General features: G+C 39.0%; 1 protein-coding gene across 1 annotated transcript; it reads left to right on the top strand.

Moving 5' to 3' along the window:
- Positions 1-1570: 1570 nt before the first annotated feature.
- Positions 1571-21137, top strand: LOC306861663 (uncharacterized protein). Its single transcript, XM_079404066.1, has 3 exons — positions 1571-1620; positions 2222-2367; positions 18673-21137. The coding sequence occupies exons 2-3, from the start codon at positions 2283-2285 to the stop codon at positions 19587-19589; spliced, it is 1002 nt and encodes a 333-aa protein (XP_079260192.1). The 5' UTR covers positions 1571-1620; positions 2222-2282; the 3' UTR covers positions 19590-21137.
- Positions 21138-22661: the final 1524 nt, after the last annotated feature.

The following is a 22661-nucleotide window of genomic DNA, read 5'->3' as shown; positions in this document are numbered from 1 at the left end:
ACACGCTGTCGTATACACCGATCCAGAGCATCCCAAACATGCTCAATGGGTGACATGTCCGGTGAGTATGCTGGGCATGCAAGAACTGGGATGTTTTCAGCTTCCAGGAATTGTGTACAGATCCTTGCAACACGGGGCCGTGCATTATCATGCTGCAACATGAGGTGATGGTCGTGGATTAATGGCACAACAATGGGCCTCAGGATCTCGTCACGGTATCTCTGTGCATTCAAAATGCCATCAATAAAATGCACCTGTGTTTGTCGTCTATAACATACGCCTGCCCATACCGTAGCAACAGTGCGTTGTATATTTATACATCAAAAAGTTCATGTATTTATCTATCTATCTATGCTATAGCATCTAATGTTTTAAATATTGTCAAACTTCATCAGGAGAAGAAAGATTAGCAGCAAGCCATAAAGCCGGACATGGTTCTGCGACAGGTGTCTCAAATCCACTGCTGCATTGTCCATATCATCCTCGCTGTCATCTGGGCCCATGCCTTCTTCCTCCACCAGGATATCACCTCTAGCCACACAAATGTTGCGTAGGATGCAACAGGTTGCAATCATCCTTGGGGTGAACAGTCTGCTCAGCAGGGCCCTCAAGAAATGTTTTCAACATCCCAGGGGTGTGCTCAATAATGAAGTGGGCTTGTGAACTTGTTCTGTTAATCAAAATTCATATAAAAAATGTATGGTGTATTTCAAAGTCAGAGAAGTAACATCTTGATGTGTCTCGTGTGTGTCTAATGAGACAAAAAGAGAGTTCTCCTTGCGGCAGGCTGGTGGTATGGTGTCATGATACTGCATGCACGGAGATCTCCCGATAGACAGCATCCATCTGGCTGATACAGAGCCTCTTGGTACATTAGTGATCTGCGCATGACAAGGGTGTCATGTAAAGATCCTGGATTGCCAGCTGCATCAGTAAAACTGAAGGGAATTCAGTTCATCTTATATGTTTGCCACTTAAGATTACAATACTTTCAGGAAAACACAACAATACAATATGAAGTAATAATTCTTTATAATATTTATATTTAAAAACAAAAAAGTGATTTATAAAAGTCAAGTTTAATTTAGAAACAGGAACTAATTTAACTGGCCTCTTCTTCGTCATCTCTCACCTCACACTCACCCATCACATCATCTTTATGTGTGTCTACAGCTTTAGATGTCCTGTAAAATAACTAATATGAATCAAAAATGTGAATTTTTATTAAGAAAATTGAGTTCAGCGGGTGCAAGTTGTGTCTGTGCTCACTCATTAGTGAGTTATACTTGTCTTCTATTGATTCTTGAAAGATTACAACAATTTTAGACTCAAATGAACTTAAGTCAACTTAATATTATTTAAAATGTTTTAATACTGAAACATGTATGCACTCTGCTTTATTCATATTTCTGATTATTAATTCTGAACCCAAACATTACATATTTGTAGCACATCATTAGACAACGTGTGTGTGTGTGTGTGTGTTTGTATATAGCGATGTTTTTAATTATTATTTTAGACTGTAGCGCGTGAACAGGACTTTTATTTTCGTCTGGCGTTGTTTGCGTCATAAGTATGCGCCGCGCTCCGCTGCATCTGTTGTAATTCGGCTGAAGAAAGGTTTGAGTTTTACACTTAAGTGTTCAAATCCGTGCAACTCATTTAGGCAGTTTTACTTTTTACAATCGATGTTAAATTGCTTAGTTGTTATTGAATGTAACTTTGTAATACTTTGTCTAACGTTAATGAATGTCGTTTTGTGGGTAAAGCGCATCCACACGTGAATAACAGAAAAGGTGCGTCTCATTTCTCCCCAAATCGTGAATCAGTAACTTAGTGTAAACTCGAGTTCGGTAACTTCCATGTAGTGATGAAGAAACGGAGCTTTTTGAAACCACGAGTCAATTGAATCAATTTGATTCGAATCAGCGCGAGACCTGCTGTCAAAACAGTGTAAACACAAACATAACATTTAGAAACTGCAAATGTTTTCACGAAAATATAATCTACAAATACAGAAATGCAAAATTTAAAGCATAATGCATAAATATGAATGGTCTAATTAACAATTTATGAATGTGTAGTGCTGGTTTTGAGTGTTTTTGCCTTATCAGGTCATTTAAGGCCATTAACTATCACTCTGACTGGCTCCCTGGAAGCTGATTGAGACGCACCCAGATATTTAGTTTTCTTTCTGTTAACTATCGCACATCTTAAACAGGATAGTGTACACAGGAAACTCCTGCTGAATCGACTGAGATCCACGTGACGCTGTTATAAAGATGACGTTTATTAAAGAGGAGAGTGAAGACATGAGGATTGAAGAAGCATTCAGAGTCAAACATGAAGATACTGAGGAACAAACAGGTTGGTTTTGATTTTTCCATTCTCATATGTCATATCAGTAAGCCTCAAGTACATCTTCATCTACACCTAACCAAAGATGTGTACCAAAAATGAACAATAATAAAGATAATATATTAAGTCGACATTTTTACAGTATTACTGTCAAAAAATGCTAGTGGTTAAAAACATGAACGTGAATTATTATGTATTGACATACATGCAATATTATTGTGTGTGTGTGTGTGTGTGCGCGCGTGTATAATAGGCAAGTTGATATTCTGATCATATTTTTTTTCCAAGCACATTTTTTTTAATTTAGTCACTTATAAGTGAGAGATAATTGTCCGTGAAGTGAAAAACTTAACGTGTGCATAATTATTAGGCAGGTTTTCTTTTACAGATAAAATGAGACAAAAAAAGAGATTTAACTCAGACTGAAAAGTCAAACAATTATTAAATGCCCATTAGAAATATTCTAAACCAGCGGTTCTTAATTCTAGTCCTTGCGCCCCCCTGCTCGAGTTAGGTATAAACGGAGGTCGGAGCCAGCTCCAAATGGGCGGGATTTGTAATATCATCTACACCAAACCCAACCCTAAACCTACCCTCTCCCAACCTACTTACAGCGTGAGGTCTCCGGGCTGCAGCGATACATACTTGCCCCACTCTGCATATTTTGCATGTCTCTCTTAGTTAACACACCTGATTCAGATAATCTGCTCGTTAGAAGTGAGCTCCGTGTCAGAAATTGACATGCTCCCTACACAGTGTTCATTGCTCCCTACTCCCTGAGCAGGGGAAATCCGTTGAAGTTTACTTCACTTCGGAACATTCATTCACGGATTTGGCAGACAAAATATAAATGTAAAGCCCTTGAGACAAATTGTTTGTAAAAATGGGCTGTACAAATAAAATTGCCTTGCCTTGCTTAATATCAATAGGCTTTATGCCCAGCTCCACTACTTCCTGAACTTAAGCCAGCTCCTTTATTTCCTGTCAATTTCTGCACTACAATGGTACTGTTACCACACTGCACATAGCTGTACATATCTGTCTATATGGTTCATACTAAATATCCATATTTATTCAGTTTTTCTGTAATATATTCTGTTAATACACTGCATATATCTATATTGTTCTTACTACTACTATAATGATACTGCCACTACATTGCACATATCTGTACATATTGTTCATACATTGTTCATATTACATAGCCATATTTATTCTGCTCTTATAAGGTTACTGCTAATACACTACACATACTTATATTTAATTTTTCCAGGTGTGTCTGACCATTGCTAGGGTGGTTGCTAGGGTAAGTAGTGGAGCTGAGCTACACACTTGTTGAAGTCATCATGGAAGGAGAAAGGAATGTTGTTTTTGGCACACAGCATTGCTATTTTTACCTCTGCACTTGTTACCTGGGGCCTGTTCCATAAAACAAGTTTATCAAATAAGCCAGGCTTATTTCAGTAATTCTGACTTATTTTCACTTGATTTGGTTTCTGAAAGCAAAATTACCATAGCTCAAGCTCAGTCACTGTGGCAACTTATGCTGGCAAACTAACCTGGTCCGGAGCAGGCTAACTGTCAGGCTAAGCTGAGCTCCTCTAACACTGACCAATAGGAACGCATCCATATTACCACTGACTCTCTCACATACAGTCAGTTTAATTTATTATCGGTCCAAAAATAAAAGTATACAGAAAATACACCTTAAATAATCAAATAAATAAAAAATAGGCTACAACCAACTGTATTTAATGTATTGTGCCCAAAATGTAGGCGAATGACATTTTAACATAGTTGCTACTTGTGCATGCAGTTGATTAACAGTTTCTAGCCATGCAGCCTTTCTCTCTGAATTTATGACAGCTGTACCTTTTAGAATCAGAATCAGAATGAGCTTTATTGGCCAAGTATGTTTACACATACAAGGAATTTGTTATAGTGACAGAAGCTCCACAGAGCAACAGAAGGACAGTAACAGGACAGGACACAGGTAATGAAACAAAATAACAGGAAATAGCCAATAACCAATGTACAAAGCAGCAAAAAAAAATAAAAAATACACAATATATAATATATAATATAGGCGGCTATGTATGTACAGGTCAAGTATGTGCAAATTAGAAATGAGAAAATAAAATAAGTGAGTGTGGTGAATGGATAATGTATTAGTTGTGTGTTCTACGTTTATTTATTGAGTGTTCATGAGATGTATTGACTGAGGGAAGAAACTGTTCCTGTGTCTGGTCGTTCTGGTGCTCAGAGCTCTGTAGCGTCGACCAGATGGTAACAGTTCAAAGAGGTTGTGTGCTGGATGTGAGTGATTTTACCAGCCTTTTTGCTCACTCTGGATAAGTACAGTTCTTGGAGAGTGGGGAGGGTTGTACCAATGATTCGCTCAGCAGTCCGGACTACCCTCCGTAGTCTTCTGAGGTCAGATTTGGTAGCTGAGCTGAACCAGACAGTTATTGAGGTGCAGAGGATGGATTCAATGATGGCAGAGTAGAACTGTTTCAGCAGCTCCTGTGGCAGGTTGAACTTCCTCAGCTGGCGAAGAAAGTACAACCTCTGCTGGGCCTTCCTGACAATGGAGTCAATGTGAATATCCCACTTCAGGTCCTGAGAGATGGTGGTGCCCAGGAATCTGAATGACTCCACTGCAGTCACAGTGCTGTTCATGATGGTGAGTGGGGGGAGAGCAGGGGGGTTTCTCCTGAAGTCCACGATCATCTCCACAGTTTTGAGCGTGTTAAGCTCCAGGTTGTTGAGACTGCACCAGACAGCCAGCTCCTTAACCTCCTGTCTGTAAGCAGACTCGTCACCGTCCTGGATGAGGCCGATCAGTGTGGTGTCGTCTGCAAACTTCAGGAGCTTGACAGAGGGCTCTTTAGATGTGCAGTCGTTGGTGTAGAGGGAGAAGAGCAGTGGGGAGAGTACGCAGCCCTGAGGAGCTCCAGTGCTGATGGTTCGAGTGCTGGATGTGAATTTGCCAAGCTTTACTAACTGCTGTCTGTCTGTCAGGAAGCTGTTGATCCACTGGCAGACGGAGGTGGGGACAGAGAGTTGAGTTAGTTTATTTTGAAGGGTTTCCGGGATAATGGTGTTAAAAGCAGAGCTGAAGTCCACAAACAGGATCCTCACATAAGTCCCTGGTCTGTCCAGATGCTGCAGGATGAAGTGCAGTCCCATGTTGACTGCATCATCCACAGACCTGTTTGCTCTGTAGGCAAACTGCAGGGGGTCCAGTAAGGGTCCAGTGATGTCCTTCAGATGAGCCAGAACCAGTCTTTCGAATGATTTCATGGCTACAGACGTTAGTGCCACAGGTCTGTAGTCATTAAGTCCAGTAATTTTGTGTTTCTTTGGGACGGGGATGATGGTGGAGCGTTTGAAGCATGAGGGGATTTCACACAGCTCCAGTGATCTATTGAAGATCTGTGTGAAGATGGGGGCCAGCTGCTCAGCACAGATTTTTAGGCAGGCTGGTGACACACCATCTGGACCAGGTGCTTTCCGTCTTTTGTTCTTCCTGAAGACCTGGCACACATCGTCTTCGCTGATTTGAATTGTAGGTGTGGGGGAGAGAGGGGTTGCTGGAGGTGTGAATGGTTGTGTGGAGGGGTGTTCTGGGCGGGTGTGGGGTGATCGTTCAAAACGACAAAAGAACTCGTTTAAGTCGTCTGCCAGGTGTTGATTCTCCAGAGTGCTGGGGGGTGGTGTTTTGTAGCTGGTGATGTCCTTTAATCCTAGCCACACTGAAGCCGGATCGCTGGAAGAGAATTTGTTCCTGAGCTTGTCAGAATAATTCCTCTTTGCCACTCTGATCTCCTTTTCCAGTGTGTATTTGGCCTGTTTGTACAAGACTTTATCCCCCTTTCTGTGAGCATCTTCTTTGGCCTGACGGAGCTGTCTGAGTTTGGCAGTGAACCATGGTTTGTCATTGTTGTAGAATAGATGAGTGCTGGTAGGAATGCACATGTCCTCACAGAAACTGATATAAGATGTTACAGTCTCTGTGAGCTCGTCCAGGTCATTTGCCGCAGCTTCAAAAACAGACCAATCAGTTAGGTCGAAACAGGCTTGTAAATCCCGCTCTGTTTCGTTAGTCCATCTTTTAACAGATCTTAATACAGGCTTTGAAGACTTAAGTTTCTGCCTGTAGGATGGAATAAGATGAACCAAACAGTGATCAGAGAGTCCTAAAGCTGCTCGTGGAACCGAGTGATATGCGTCCTTTATTGTTGTGTAACAGTGATCCAATATATTACTGTCTCTGGTGGGACATGTAACATGCTGTCTGTATTTTGGCAGTTCACGGGAGAGATTTGCTTTATTAAAGTCCCCGAGAATGATTAAAACAGAGTCCGGGTGTTGTTGTTCACTCTCTGTGATCAGATCAGTGAGTTTCTGTAGAGCTGTGCTCACGTGCGCTTGCGGTGGAATGTAAACACTCACGAGAATGAACGAGCAGAACTCCCGCGGCGAATAGAACGGCTTGCAGTTAATGAAGAGCGTTTCTAGATCTGAACAGCACATCTTCTTTAACACAGTTACATCTGTACACCACCTCTCATTGATGTAAAAGCATGTCCCGCCGCCGCGCGATTTCCCCGTTGATTCTGTGTCCCGATCTGCTCTTATCAGCTGGTAATTAGGCAGATGGATCGCGCTGTCCGGTATGTCGCCATTCAACCAGGTTTCCGTGAAACACAGAGCAGCAGAGTTAGAAAAGTCCTTGTTTGTCCGGGAGAGCAGAAGGAGTTCGTCCGTTTTGTTGGGTAGAGAGCGGAGATTCGCCAGATGGATGCTAGGTAACGCCGTTCTAAATCCGCGCTGACGAAGTTTCACGAGCGCGCCGGCTCGCTTTCCCCGTCTGCGCCTCCTGTAGCGTTTGACCAGAGCTATGGCTCCGCCAACTACAATGTCCAGCAAAACGTCCGAAAAATCAAAAACCGGTAGAAGATTTTGTGGTGTGTTCTGCCGAATGTTCAGCAGATCATCCCTGGTAAAGCTGATCTTATTTGAAGAACAAAAAACAGGAAAAACAAACAAAAACAATACAAACACTGAGGAGCAACGCACAATAGCTGCCATCAGCGGCTCCATTTTGATTATACGTTAATGGTTATTAGATATATTAATGGTTATATATATGGTTATTAGAACATTAAAACATTACAATCTAAAATGGCTCTTTAAAGCATAAAAACACAATCAAAAGTTAAAATCACTGAATTAAAAATGTAAATTTATAATAGAAATCAGAGTACATTTTAACTGATAAGAGGAACACACATTTAACTAATTTGAGCTAGTGATTTAACAGTTGCTGCTATCATAAAAATACACTTATATGTAGTAAAATTCTATGTGTCACATTTAATGTGCAACAACAAATATTTTAGCAGAATGTATATTTTATTCAGAATTCTTGCGCTAGTATTCTATTCTGCTCTGTGTGTGTAGCGCGCATGCGCGCCGCAGCGCTCGTTCTCTCGCATAAGCCTCGCCCACTCCTGACAGCTAAATGGATATATTTGCATGGCTAAATGCGTTAAACAGCACAAATATTCGCTGTTTGCTATGGTAGATCGATTTGATCCATGATCGACATTAAGGGCTGCTTCAGAATAAGCGTGTACGTCACATTATCCTGACTCACTGAACCTGGATAGCATTAGTCAGATTGCGTGAACTTGAATTGTCGTTCATGGAACCGCTTTAGTCCCGATTGATTTGTTAGGTTATTTCAAGTCAGGTTTTGGACTTTAATCCCCGCTTTTCTTAGCATCTTTTATGGAACAGGCCCCTGGTCTGCCTCAGTGGCATTTCTCGTCACGAATGCTGACATCGCCTGGGCATGTTTTTGTGCCTCTAGCCCGCGCTTGTGCTTGGCGGATTTCTCGTGCTGGCATACATCATTCCTTCCCCCGTGTGCGATGCTAAAGTCACAGTTACAAATCTTACAAAATGCGTGACTGTCCCCCACCCTGCTCTTCTTCAGAAAAATAAATCCGTTGTCCCATTGATCGCGGTATTTACACGAGGGTTTTGGTTTTTTGGCAGGAGTGCCTTCCTTCTCTGTCCTGGCGTCCATCATCTCTGTTTTTTCTTCTTTTTTTCCCGCGTCGTCACTCATCAACTCATCATCTGACCTCACACACTAACCTGTAGTAGGCTACTGCAGGTGGCAGTTATCGCGAGGCTAGTGACAGAGCTCAGATTTTTTTTTTTTATTATTATTTATTTATAAAGGGACCATGCACAATTTTTAACATAAAATTTCCATTTCATGTATTGTACCGGATTTAGCCAAAGGCTATTTTTCATCCGTAGTCCTCCAGGCAGGTCAACACTAAAACAACATTACACAAACAATACATATGTTCACATACAATAAATAAATATAAATACATACATACATACACACGCACTGTCAGGGCCATAAAAAAAAAACATACAGTAATGAATCAGTCAATTAATTTAACTACAAAAATCTCAATGGTTACATGATTGGTTCAATTTTAAAAATGATTTTAACTTCAATTTAAAAGGACCATAAGCTCTACACCCTTTTATGTCCTCTGGTAGAGCATTCCACTGATTAGTGGCTTTCACAGCATAAGATGATAACCCAAATGCGGAACGACGAAAGGGAACCAAACAATTACTCATAAGTGATAGTCTGGTAGATCTTACAGAGGTTTCACAGCGAAGATGAATAAAGTCACGTAATACAGAAGGAGCCAGACCGTTTAAGATTTTATGAACCATGCACATGCTTGAATAAAGTCTAAAATGGTCAAAGTCAAAAAAATTATATTTCCCTATGATCCTACAAGAATGAAAATGGTTAGGTTTTTTATCTAAAATTTTTAATGTCTGTTTATATAAAGATTTTAAGGGTTTAATAACAGTTTCACCAGCTTGATCCCAACATGTCAAACAGTAAGACATATAAGAGAAGATTGTAGCATGCATAAAAGCCTTAGCTACATCAAAAGAAAGACATGGTCTAATTTGTCTAAAGTTTGCCATATTATATTTAATATTCCTCACCATTTTCTTTACATGTTTTTTAAATCTGAGATTTGAGTCCAATATTATACCAAGATAATTGAACTCATTTACTATATCTATCTTTTCACCATTAATATATATAGCAACATCAGGAGATTTAACGTTTGTTTTTGAGAAAAAAAATTCCTTTTGTTTTGCTGATATTTAAACTAAGACATGACTGTTCCAGCCACTGTGTAATCTTTTCTGTAGCAGCTTTTAACTTTTCAGCTGCTAGTTCTGCTGTTTTCGCATGTGCAAAAATAACGGTGTCATCAGCGTACATTTGTGCTTGTATCCCTTCACACTGTTGCGGAAGATCATTGATATACAAACTAAATAGTAAAGGACCTAGTACTGATCCTTGGGGTACACCCATTGTATAATGCAAATCACAGGACTTAACCCCTTTAATTTTTACGCATTGTTCTCTATTTATTAAATATGAGGATACCCATGCTAAAGCTTCAGGTGAAAATTGAAATGTAGACAATTTAGAAAGGAGAACTGTATGATTAACAGTATCAAAGGCTTTATGTAGATCTAAAAATATAGCCCCAACAAATCCTCCTTTGTCAACTTTAGATTTTATTTGCTCTATTAAATGTAAAGTAGCTGTTTCAGTAGAATGATTTACTCTGAAACCAAACTGCATACAATGTAAGCCAGCCTCAATGGTATTAAGGTGGGATGTCAGCTGTTCAAAAACAATCTTCTCTGCAACCTTTGAGAGTACTGGCAGTATGCTTATGGGTCTGTAATTACTAACTTGATGATGGTCTCCAGATTTAAAAATAGGAGTAACAATTGCTTTTTTCCATGCAGTAGGAAAAACACTACCTTCAAATGACAAATTAATTAAATGAGTAATGACCGGGGTTAAACTATCTTTGTGAGTTTTAACAAACATAGTATCCAAATGATAAGCATCTTTACATTTTGAGTTTTTCAATGAGCTAATAACTTTATTAACTTGCGTTTCATTTATCTTGATTAGATTAAAACTTTTACGTACATCCTCAATTGGACTAATATTTATTTCCCTTTTTGAAAAAGTATCCCCTAAATCTTTAACGGAATCAATAAAAAAATTATTAAAAATAGTAGTAATGGCACAGTCATCTTCAATTAGCTTTCCCTTAACTTTTAGTTTAACATCATCTATAAGATTTGGTTCCTTTCGTAAAAGAGAATTTATGTTTTTCCAAATTAGCTTACCATTACCTTTAGCCTCATTCATTAGATGAAGATAATAATTGGATTTGGCTACTCTCAGCTCTCGAATAACTTTGTTTCGCAGACCTTTGTAACAAAGCCTCTCAGTGACTCTTCCAGTCTTAATAGCTTTCTTCAATAATGAATCCCTATTTTTCATCAGCTTCCATAAATTCTCATTGAACCACGGCAAAACATTCTTATGTTTGATTTTTTTCTGAACACTAATAATAAATTTGTCTCTTACAGACTTAATTCTATTATAAAATGTATTACAACCATAATCTATATCCTTGGAAGATAAAATATCATTCCACTTTAGATCAGCTATTTCCTCATCGAATGCTAATAATTTTCCTTTTGGTATACAATGAAAAACATTAGAAGTTACTATATTATTTTTAAATCTGTTTTTCGTTAGTTTCCGTGCAACTAAGGTTAAATTGTGATCAGATAACCCAGTGATCAAATTATAACTCTTAATTATCCTTTCAGGTTTATTAGCAAATATTAAATCTAACTGTGTCTTTGAAGATTTCGCAATTCTAGTTGGCCCTTTAACTGATGTAGATTAAATTTATCTGCAATAATTTTCAATTTTTTCCTCTTTAATTTATCTTCCCAATTTAGGTTAAAATCACCCATAAGAATTATTTCTTTGTTAAGATTACATTCTTTTAAAAGTCCTGTAAGTTGATCATAGAATGTATTGTTAACAGAAGGGGGCCTATATACACATAGAACAATAAAAGACATTTGAGAAGATAGAATCATTTTCAACCGCACAAATTCTAAATCATTAGCAGAATTAAACATAAGACGTTCACACTTAATGCTGTCTTTAACATAAATTAACACTCCACCTCCCCTTCCAGAAGATCTATCCCGTCTAAAACATTGATATCCAGGCATAATAAATACACTAGAAGATGATGATTGTTGCAACCACGTTTCAGAAATACAAAGGAAGTCTAAATTTGAATTGGATAATAAATGAAACAACTGTTCGCTCTTTGCAACAATGCTTCTTATATTCAAGTGACCGCCAAAAAGTCCTCTCGGTTTCACTTTCGGATCCCATAGGACCTTAGCATGATTAGCAGTCTGAAAGATCTTACATAATGTCTGCTTTCTTACTGCAGGATTTCGGCAAGAGGAAGCATTTCCATGATACACTGATGATTCCATTACTCTTGTGGAATGACTGGAAAGTAGCGTAGAAGTGTCATACCTTGGAGCATTGAGTACGTTGTTAATTAAACTCATGTCATTGTTTGGGAGGCCAGGTAGATCTACAGGAAATCCCCAGGTACTCCCTTCACTGTGAGACGCCACCATGGTTGTTGCCAAGTGAGGCTCAGCTCCAGAGTCCTGCTGTACTCCTGGGTAAACTGGTCCCGGATTTAATTGAACATCCCCGGAAAGCAGTAGTAAAATTAGCAAGAAACCATAAGTCTTTCGAGTAGACGCGCCGGGTCTCCGTTGCCTTCTGGTCTGTTTGCATATCACAGCGCGTCCATACCTCAAAACAGATGAATAAATTGCATGATAGCCGAATAAGTTTTGATGAAAACTTCCCGCACGGATAGATACCGGGAGAGGATCGAAGTGAAAGCAGTTTTTTCCCTGATCCATGTAATTGGTTGAATTCTTGAAGCACAGCTGATCAGCGTGAGCAGTTCTAATCACCACACGTACCGGTAGTGCAATAGTGGAAAAGAGTAGTAGTGTAAAAAACATACTACAAAATGTAGATTCCAATTTCTCATTGATAAAATATTTAGCCCTACTTAAAAAAATTAATACGGCCTCTGACAAGTATGCATTAAAACAGAGAAAACGGACGACTAGTTAGAAAAACGGAGGAATTGCAGCACCTGCCAAGATGCGATCCGACGTCGCCGCCATCTTTTTATTTTTATATTTTGGGGGGGACGTTTTTTTTTTTTATAACGCAGGTTAAAACACGGGAGATTTACGGGAAAATACTAATATGGGAGGACGGCGGGAAAGAAGGGTAAATTACGGGAATTTCCTGGCCAAAACGGGATACTTGACAGGTATGGGTTAGGGGTGTGCGATAAGACGATTTTTGATCGTGGACGATAAAAATGTCTCCACGATCTGCTTTTGAAGAAATATGGTAGTATCGTGCTACAGCACACATTATATCAAATACAGTTGTGGCGCCTCCGTCTCTATATACTATACAACACGACATACAGCAGTAGAGTTACTCTGACAGGACACTGCACTTATTCGCGATCGCAGAAGTACATTATTTGCACACAAGCCTTGCTGGTTAAATGTTTAATTCGCGCGCTGGTCTGACGTGCGCTTTTTCTGAGCGCATACACCTGAAGCACGGACACTAAAAAGCCTGTCTAACAGCGCCAGATTACTCAACTAACTTATCTTTTGCGCTAATACTGTCAAAACACACAAGGTTTACATACAGACTCAGTTGGTTATCTCTAAAATGAAAGTAAATAGTTAAGAGAGAAACAGATACGTGCCTGTATATTAGATGCGTGCAGCTCTTAAAGGGACAGGACACTAAACATGCTGTCGAATTAAAGGGATAGTTCACCCTAAAATTTTATTTCTGTCATTATTTACTCACTCACATGTTGTCCCAAACCTCTATCCAAAATAAGACATTTTGAAGAATGAGGGTAACCAAACAGTTGCTGGTCTACATTGACTTTGATAGTAGGAAAGAAAAATCCTATGGAAGTCACTGAGGATCATCAACTGATTGGTTTTCCACCTTCTTCAAAATAGCATTTATGTTCAGCAGAAGAAAGAAACTCATTCAGGTTTAAAACAACTTTTGAGTAAATGATGGTATAAAATAAAACATTATGACAGAATTTACAGACAGATGACTATTTAGTTTTGGGGGGAACTATTCATTTAACGTCAACAAAACGCAAAGAGAAAAATCACTCGCTATTCTTGACTGAAAAACTTTAATACAGTTGCTTTAGGAATCAGTCTATCTAGTGTTTTATTTTTATACTTGTTCATTCAATTTCATTGAATGCTCTGCTAAATACACCTATTGTACCTGAAAATAAAGCACTGTTTGTTTTATTTGTATATTATGTGTATTTGTAATGTGTATCTTTGTTCTTATTTTTTAATAAGAAAGATAAAATGACACAGATTGTTATCTTCGCACACTTTGGCCTAAATATCTGGCATGTCTTTTTTTTTTTCTTTTTTTTTACCTTGAAAGGCTTTGTCTTTCTAGATTGGCTGTTATGCTCAGACAACTTGTAAAACCAACATGACAAAGAATCGTGATAAAATCGTTAATCGTGATAATTCTAAAAAAAAAAACCGTGATATGATATTTTTCCCATATCGCCCACCCCTAATACAGGTGCATCTCAATAAATTAGAATGTCGTGAAAAAGTCAATTTTTTCTTGTAAGTTATTTCAAAAAGTGAAACTTTCATATATTTTAGATTCATTGCATGTAAGGTAAAACATTTCAAAAGTTTTTTTGTTTTAATTTTGATGATTAGAGCTTACAGCTCATGAAAGTCAAAAATCGGTATCTCAAAACATTAAAATATTTACATTTGAGTTTCACTCAATGACCATCCATACAGTATAAATTCTGGGTATTTCTTGTTCTTTGAAACCACAATAATGGGGAACACTGCTGACTTGGCAATGATCCAGAAGACGAACACTGACGCCCTCCACAAAGAGGATAAGTTACAGAAGGTCATTACTGAAAGTTGTGGCTGTTTACAGAGTGCTGTATCAAAGCATATTAAATGCAAAGTTGACTGGATGGAAGAATTTGGGTAGGAAAAGGTGCACAAGCAACAGGGGTGACTGCAAGCAAAGCTGATTCAAACACTTGGGAGAGCTTCACAAGGAATGGACTGAAGCTGGAGTCAGTGCATCAAGAGTCTCCACGCTCAGACGTCTTCAGGAAAAGGGCTACCAAGCCGCTTCTGAAACAGAGACAACATCAGAAGCGTCTTACCTGGGCTGTGGAGAAAAAGAACTGGACTGTTGCTCAGTGGTTCAAAGTCCTCTTTTCAGATGAAAGCAAATTTTGCTGTCTGGAGGAAGAGTGGAGAGGCACAGAATCCATGTTGCTTGAAGTCCAGTGTGAAGTTTCCACAGTCAGTGATGATTTGGGCTGCCATGTCATCTGCTGGTGTGTTTTCTGAAGTCCACAGTCAATGCAGCCATCTACCAGGAAATTTTAGAGCACTTCATGCTTCCTTCTGCTGACAAGCTTTATGGAGATGCTGATTTCATTTTCCAGCAGGACTTGGCACCTGCCCACACTGCTGTACCAAAAGCTGGTTCAACGGCCATGATGTTACTGTGCTTGATTGGCCAGCAAACTCGCCTGACCTGAACCCCATCTATGGGAGAATCTATGGGGTATTGTCAAGAGGAAGATGAGAGACACCAGACCCAACAATGCAGATGACCTGAAGCCCGCTATCAAAGCAACATGGGCTTCCATACCACCTCAGCAGTGCCACAAACTGATCACCTCCATGCCACGCCGAATTGAAGAAGTAATTAAAGCAAAAGGAGCCCCTACCAAGTATTGAGTACATATACAGTAAATGAACATACTTTCCAGAAGGCCAACAATTCACTAAAAATGTTTTTTTATTGGTCTTATGAAGTATTCGAATTTGTTGAGATAGTGAATTGGTGGGTTTTTGTTAAATGTGAGCCTAAATCATCACATTTAAAGGACCAAAGACTTAAACTACTTCAGTCGGTGTGCATTGAATTTATTTAATACACGAGTTTCACAATTTGAGTTGAATTACTGAAATAAATGAACTTTCCCATGACATTCTAATTTGAGATGCACCTGTAAAATGTTGCGTGATTTCTTACATATAAAGTTCCCACCTCAAAATGCAACTGCATATACAGTACACGGCATTAAAACACTGTCTTTATGGGTGAATGTGTTGCCCTCGCATTGAGGTGACTCGAAGTTCTGAGGGAAATCAGATATGTTTGTTTAGAGGTAGGTCGGATGTCCACATATGGGATGTGTATCAGATTAAAATCCACATTTGGAAATGGTCCAGATCGGAATGCGAAAAAATCAGATCTTGTGTGGATACACGTATGCAACAAATTCTGATCTGTGTCTGATGTGAGAAAAATCTGATTTTATGTCCCAGTGTAAACAAAGCCTTAGTTGCACTTAGTTGGCGCAACAGGTGTAAATATTTCTCAAAAGGCTTTACATAACCAGTGTGGGAATTACACCCAACGTTTTTACGCTGATGCAACCGACCCCAGTACTCCAAATGTTTTCAACACCAAGAAAGTTGGACAAGGACTTCATCTTAAAAAAAAAAACCTTGTTTCTGGTGTGATCTGCAGGTGCAAGTCTGTGTCCGTTCGTGCTGCACTGCAATAGCTAAAAAACGTCAAAGTTGCCCAGAACAAGTGTCCGAAAATCTGAAAAGGTTTACTCAAGTGGCAAGGCATCTGAACATATTTCATCCTTCACTGCCCCAGCAAACTTAATAATAATATCAGTGTAGCACATGATATGAATAACTATTTTAAGGTGATTATATGGTTATACAGATAATGGTTTTTAAACACAATTTAAACATACATTTGTACCATCTTTTTTATTAATTAGTTTCAATTGTTTAAATAGTTTGTTTTTGTCCGACTTGAGAATCAGAAAACATGAGAATTGTTATGTAATGTTTAAATGTTAATGTAATGTTTAATGTTGTACGGAACAGTTTCAGTGAGGTTCACAATACTTTTACAGTATTCATGTGGAAAAAAAATATAATCCTTCCAAAGAAAATTACTAGCCCTCCCATGTTATATATCTCACACTGCTAACTTGTAGAGAGTTGTGCAGTTTTTTTTCAGGCTGTGGAAATGTAAAAGTATCATTATCAGAACATTAAAAACAAATGAAAATGTCCTTTAAGGGAAGTGTATACAAGGAGAAAAGCAGAGGACCTAATACTGAGCCCTGTGGCACACAATACTTTGATGCAATACTTGTTTGATGAAACATCCTCTTTCTCACAAACAGTGTTAGCAGTTGGATATACAGGTGCTGGTCATAAAATTAGAATATAATGAAAAAGTTTATTTCAGTAATACCATTCAAAAAGTGAAACTTGTATATTAGATTCATTCATTACACACAGACTGATATATTTCAAATGTTTATTTCCTTTACTTTTGATGATTATAACTGACAACTAATGAAAGTCCCAAATTCAGTATCTCAGAAAATTAGAATATTGTGAAAATGTTCAATATTGAAGACCCCTGGTGCCACACTCTAATCAGCTAATTAACTCAAAACACCTGCAAAAGCCTTTAAAGCCTCTCAGTCTAGTTCTGTAGGCTACACAATCATGGGGAAGACTGCTGACTTGACAGTTGTCCAAAAGACGACCATTGACACCTTGTACAAGGAGGGCAAGACACAAAAGTTCATTGCTAAAGAGGCTGGCTGTTCACAGAGCTGTGTCCAAGCACATTAATAGAGAGGTGAAGGGAAGGACAAGATGTGGTAGAAAAAAGTGTACAAGCAATAGGGATAACCGCACCCTGGAGAGGATTGTGAAACAAAATCCATTCAAAAATGTGGGGGAGATTCATAAAGAGTGGACTGCAGCTGGAGTCAGTGCTTCAAGAACCACCACGCACAGACGTATGCAAGACATGGGTTTCAGCTGTCGCATTCCTTGTGTCAAGCCACTCTTGAACAAGTGACAGCGTCAGAAGCGTCTTGACTGGACTGCTGCTGAGTGGTCCAAAGTTATGTTCTCTGATGAAAGTAAATTTTGCGTTTCCTTTGGAAATCAAGGTCCCAGAGTCTGGAGGAAGAGAGGAGAGGCACATAATCCACGTTGCTTGAGGTCCAGTGTAAAGTTTCCACAGTCATTGATGGTTTGGGGTGCCATGTCATCTGCTGGTGTTGGTCCATTGTGTTTTCTGAGGTCCAAGGTCAACGCAGCCGCCTACCAGGAAGTTTTAGAGCACTTCATGCTTCCTGCTGCTGACCAACTTTATGGAGATGCAGATTTAATTTTCCAACAGGACTTGGCACCTGCATACACTGCCAAAGCTACCAGTACCTGGTTTAAGGACCATGGTATCCCTGTTCTTGATTGGCCAGCAAACTCGCCTGACCTTAACCCCGTAGAAAACCTATGGGGTATTGTGAAGAGGAAGATGCAATACGCCAGACCCAACAATTCAGAAGAGCTGAAGGCCACTATCAGAGCAACATGGGCTCTCATAACACCTGAGCAGTGCCACAGACTGATCGACTCCATGCCACGCCGCATTGCTGCAGTAATCCAGGCCAAAGGAGCCCCAACTAAATATTGAGTGCTGTACATGCTCATACTTTTCATGTTCATACTTTTCAGTTGGCCAACATTTCTAAAAATATTTTTTTTGCATTGGTCTTAATTGATATTCTAATTTTCTGAGATACTGAATTTGGGACTTTCATTAGTTGTCAGTTATAATCATCAAAATTAAAGGAAATAAACATTTGAAATATATCAGTCTGTGTGTAATGAATGAATCTAATATACAAGTTTCACTTTTTGAATGGTATTACTGAAATAAATCAACTTTTTCATGATATTCTAATGTTATGACCAGCACCTGTATGAGACCTAAACCATGCTAATGCTTGTCCATTAATGCCAACATAATTCTCAAGCTATCCAAGAGAATACTGTAGTCTATGGTGTCAAAAGAGCTAATAACACTAGAAGAAAGATGTCACTGTAATAAGGAAGGTTTCTGTGCTATAATATGGCTGAAATACTGACTGAAGTACCATTTCTCAGCTAAACTGAACATAGTTGAGGGCACTATTTTCAAATATTTTACACACAAATGGCACATTTGGGATTGGTCTAACTAATTCCCCTGGTAAAGTGATAAGGGGTCTGATAACTACCAGGTTGCAGGTTGCTTGGTGCCATTAAACTTGTGTTAACTTGTATTTGTCTTTTTTTCCACTTTAGACCGGACAGTGCTGAAAGTGGAGAGTCGAGAACTGAATGAAACGGAAGAGAAAGATCAATATGAGAAAAACCATGATTTCATGACTGGAGAGAAATCCACTCAGAATGAAAAGACTTCCTCAGAAAAAAGAGCTCAGAAAACCATGTCTAACAATTCTTTTACTTGCCATCAATGTGGTAAGAGTTTCACTCAAAAACAAAGCCTTCGAGTCCACATGAGAATTCACACTGGAGAAAAGCCTTTCACCTGCCAACAGTGTGGACTGAGTTTTACACGTAAAGAAAACCTTCATGCCCACATAAGAGTTCACACTGGAGAGAAGCCTTTTAAATGCCAACACTGTGGACAGAGTTTTGCACATAAAGGAAACTGTAATGCCCACATGAGAATTCACACTGGAGAGAAACCTTTTACCTGCACACTGTGTGGGAAGAGCTACTCACGAAAAGAATGTCTTAAGACTCACATGCGAATTCACATTGGAGAGAAGCCATTTGTATGTGGTCTCTGTGGAAAGTGTTTCAGATGTAAAGTAAACCTTAATCAGCACATGAGGATTCACACAAGAAAGAACTGTTTTATATGTCATGAGTGTAGGAGGAGTTTCACAAATGGGAATGACCTTAAAAATCATATTATAACTCACATAAGAGAGAAGCCTTTCATGTGCCATCACTGTGGAAAAGCTTGCATAAGCAAATCAATCCTTGAGATTCACATTAGAACTCACACTGGAGAGAGGCCTTTCACATGTTCACAGTGTGGAAAAGGTTTCACACATAAAGGGAACCTTAACATCCACATGAGAATTCACACTGGAGAGAAGCCTTACACGTGTCCAAAGTGTGAAAAGAGTTTCACTTATCTAAGAGACCTAAAATGTCATTTGCAAACTCATTCTGGAAAGCAACCGTAGTGTTCATCATTCTGGCAAGAGGTTTACAAAATACAGCAGTTTAAGAATCCCCTGCACTCTGGAGGAAGACCATTTAAATTTAATCAGTGTAATGCAAAACTATCACACGTCATTATCACTTACAGATACACCTCAAAAGTCATGCAGATGTGAGACCCTTGAATTTACTACATTTTTGACACCATTCGAAAACTGTAAGTGAAGTGACGTGATGTGGGTAAGATTGGTGACCCATACTCGGAATTTGTGCTCTGCATTTAACCCATCCAAGTGCACACACAAAGTAGTGAACACACACTCGGAGCAGTGGGTAGCCATATCACTGCGGCGCCCGGGGAGCTGTTGGGGTATTTGGTGCCTTGCTCAAGGGTCTCACCTGTCGTGGTATTCAGTCTGGATCTAACCATTACATGATCTGAGATGACCGAACACCTGAGATGGAGGATCAGCGCCGGGAGATGACGTATGTGTCCCTGATCGTAGGCAGAGGCCAAACACCTGGATGAACGCCAGAGACAGATCCCCATTGAGGACCCCGCCACTTAGACAGCCATCGGAAAAGACCACTGGAACCAGCTGAGCCCATTCAACCTGACTTGCTGCAGTTTGGAACTGAACTGCTGGTTTGTTTGGCCAGAGGAGAATTGGCCCCCTGACTGAGCCTGGTTTCTCCCAAGGTTTTTTTTCTCTATTCTGTCACCGATGGAGTTTTGGTTCCTTGCCGCTGTCGCCTCTGGCTTGCTTAGTTGGGGACGCTTCATTCCAGCGATATCGCCGACCTTATTGCAAAGACACTATTCAAACTTATTGACACTTTATTTTCCTTTTTTTGATATTGTGCAGTGCTTTGACACAATTTGCATTGTAAAAAGCGCTATATAAGTAAGGTGACTTGACTTGGTATTGAGGGTGAAAGAAAGCGCTGGACATTCACTCCCCCCCCCCCCCCCCCCCACTGACAATTCCTGCCAGACGCGAGACTCAAACCAGTAACAAAGGGAAGGAAAAAGCACATCATTACATGTCAGAAGTCTTATTGACTTCAGTCCACTTTTGATCAGAAGGTTCCTAAATCAAGGTTAAGACTCTAAGGTTCACATGAAGACAGACTGTGTTTGTCTTCTCCACTTTAATGCTGTTCTCTGGGCTGATGGAGAAAAACACATTGGGAAAGAATAAAACAGGCTTTGATGGGTAATGGGTGTTGAAGCAATGATAGCTCCCAAACATCATGCAATGATGAAACGAAGAAGAGGTTTGTCAAGTATTATGTTTCAATGCACATACAGCATAAATCACTGAAGAAAAAACAGGATCAAAGCGCACACAACAAAGGTGGGAGTAAAATGAACTTGGTCAATCTGTGCGTCTCTATTTTTAATCAAGCTCATTGCGAATACACATTATAGCAGGTGCAGGTTGACCTACTAGAGGAAAAGTCTTGGGGTCCTGAGAAAAGAATTGAGTCTTCAAGTGTGTAAGAGATCCTTCTTGTTAGTGCTCCATAATATTGTTTCCTTTGTTCTTTAATAAATACAAGTCTGATTCACACCATACTTGTCTACAGTCTTGTAATTTAAGTGTGCAACATGTCCTCTAGGTAACAGGACATTACCACCCACCCACTTACTCTGAATAAACTGCATCCAGATCCAGTGAGAAAAAGTTAGATTCACATTGCTTGGTAATGCATATACATGTTTTAATATGTCAACTCGTTCGGTCATACATTAAAGAAAATAAAACTTAAATATAATAATTTCTTCTGAGCATTTGGCCCTTGCTGCTGTTTGCCCTCCTCCCTGTTTTTCTTTTCCTTCCAGTGGGTAGTGATTTGTAGGTACAAAGTTTTTTCTTCTTTTTCCTCAGTATTGTGACTGATTGAGTAAGATACTGTTTGATGTGAGGTAAACTAAAATAAATGTATTAATATGTATATTCACAATTTTATTAATAAATTCTATACATTTATTATACAAAATTGTGTATAAGCCATGCTTTCAGCCCTAATCAGAAGGGCACACATGCACCAAATACCTCTGAAGAGACTTGTACCTGAAGTAGAGTAATCCTGTAACTTTCTGCAGAGCAGGTTTGGAACAGAAAGTTGGTTATCAATTTATTCGGCGTAAACTTACCCTTAACCTGCTCAGTTGGGGACACTTAATTTCTAATGATTATCGTCAATTTGATTTCGCAGATACTATTTAAACTAAACTGAGCTAGACAATGACATCTCTGAACTCAATAATGAAATGCCTTTAACTGAAAATTGAGCGTTTTATACATTACTGACACTCTATCCTCCAATTTGATGTTAAGTGCTTTGACACAATCTGTATTGTTAAAAGCGCTATATAAATAAAGGTGACTTGACTTGACTATGGCACGGGTGTGTGATATTGACAAATAATATCTTGATATTTTCTGGAATTTTATCGATAACGATAATCAGACGATATTTTGCTGAGTGTGTTATTGTGCTGATATCTTAAGGACTGCCGCAGACTCCTAAAGTTTTTGATATTCTTCATATTCTGTGTGGTGGTTAGTTTACACTGATAGAAATGAATCTTTTCCAAAAAGTTTAAACTGATTTTTACATTTTATGGGCATTTTTACCTTTATAAAGCCATTTTTTATAAAAGTGTCTGTTATCTTGTGAGTCACATTCTTACATTTAACCAGTGAATTCGAATAATAAGACATTTGGGCTGTTACCAAGCAAATGAAATCAAGATGTATTTACACACTGTTTAATGCAGGACAGGAACGCATTTAACCTGCAATTACAAATGCATAAATCATTTTTTGATATAAACGTTGAATACTAATATTTGAAATGATTTAAAACATGGGAGAAAAAAAGACGAAATGTGAAATTAAAACCTCCAATAGGTGGCAGCAAATCACTGTTAATAAGTTAATCTTTGCGATTGAACCGAATGATTTAAACGGTTGAGTCATTCAGGAACGAAACACCATCATGTTCCTCATGATTTTTGTTGGCGGAATAAAGCTAAAACAGGCAATGTGGTGTCTAAAACGTAAATCTTTTTAACTTCTTGTTTA

The sequence above is a fragment of the Barbus barbus genome (genome assembly GCF_936440315.1).
Source record: "Barbus barbus genome assembly, chromosome: 42".
NCBI classification, from domain to species: domain Eukaryota; kingdom Metazoa; phylum Chordata; class Actinopteri; order Cypriniformes; family Cyprinidae; genus Barbus; species Barbus barbus.
This window is presented reverse-complemented; position numbering and strand designations above follow the sequence as displayed.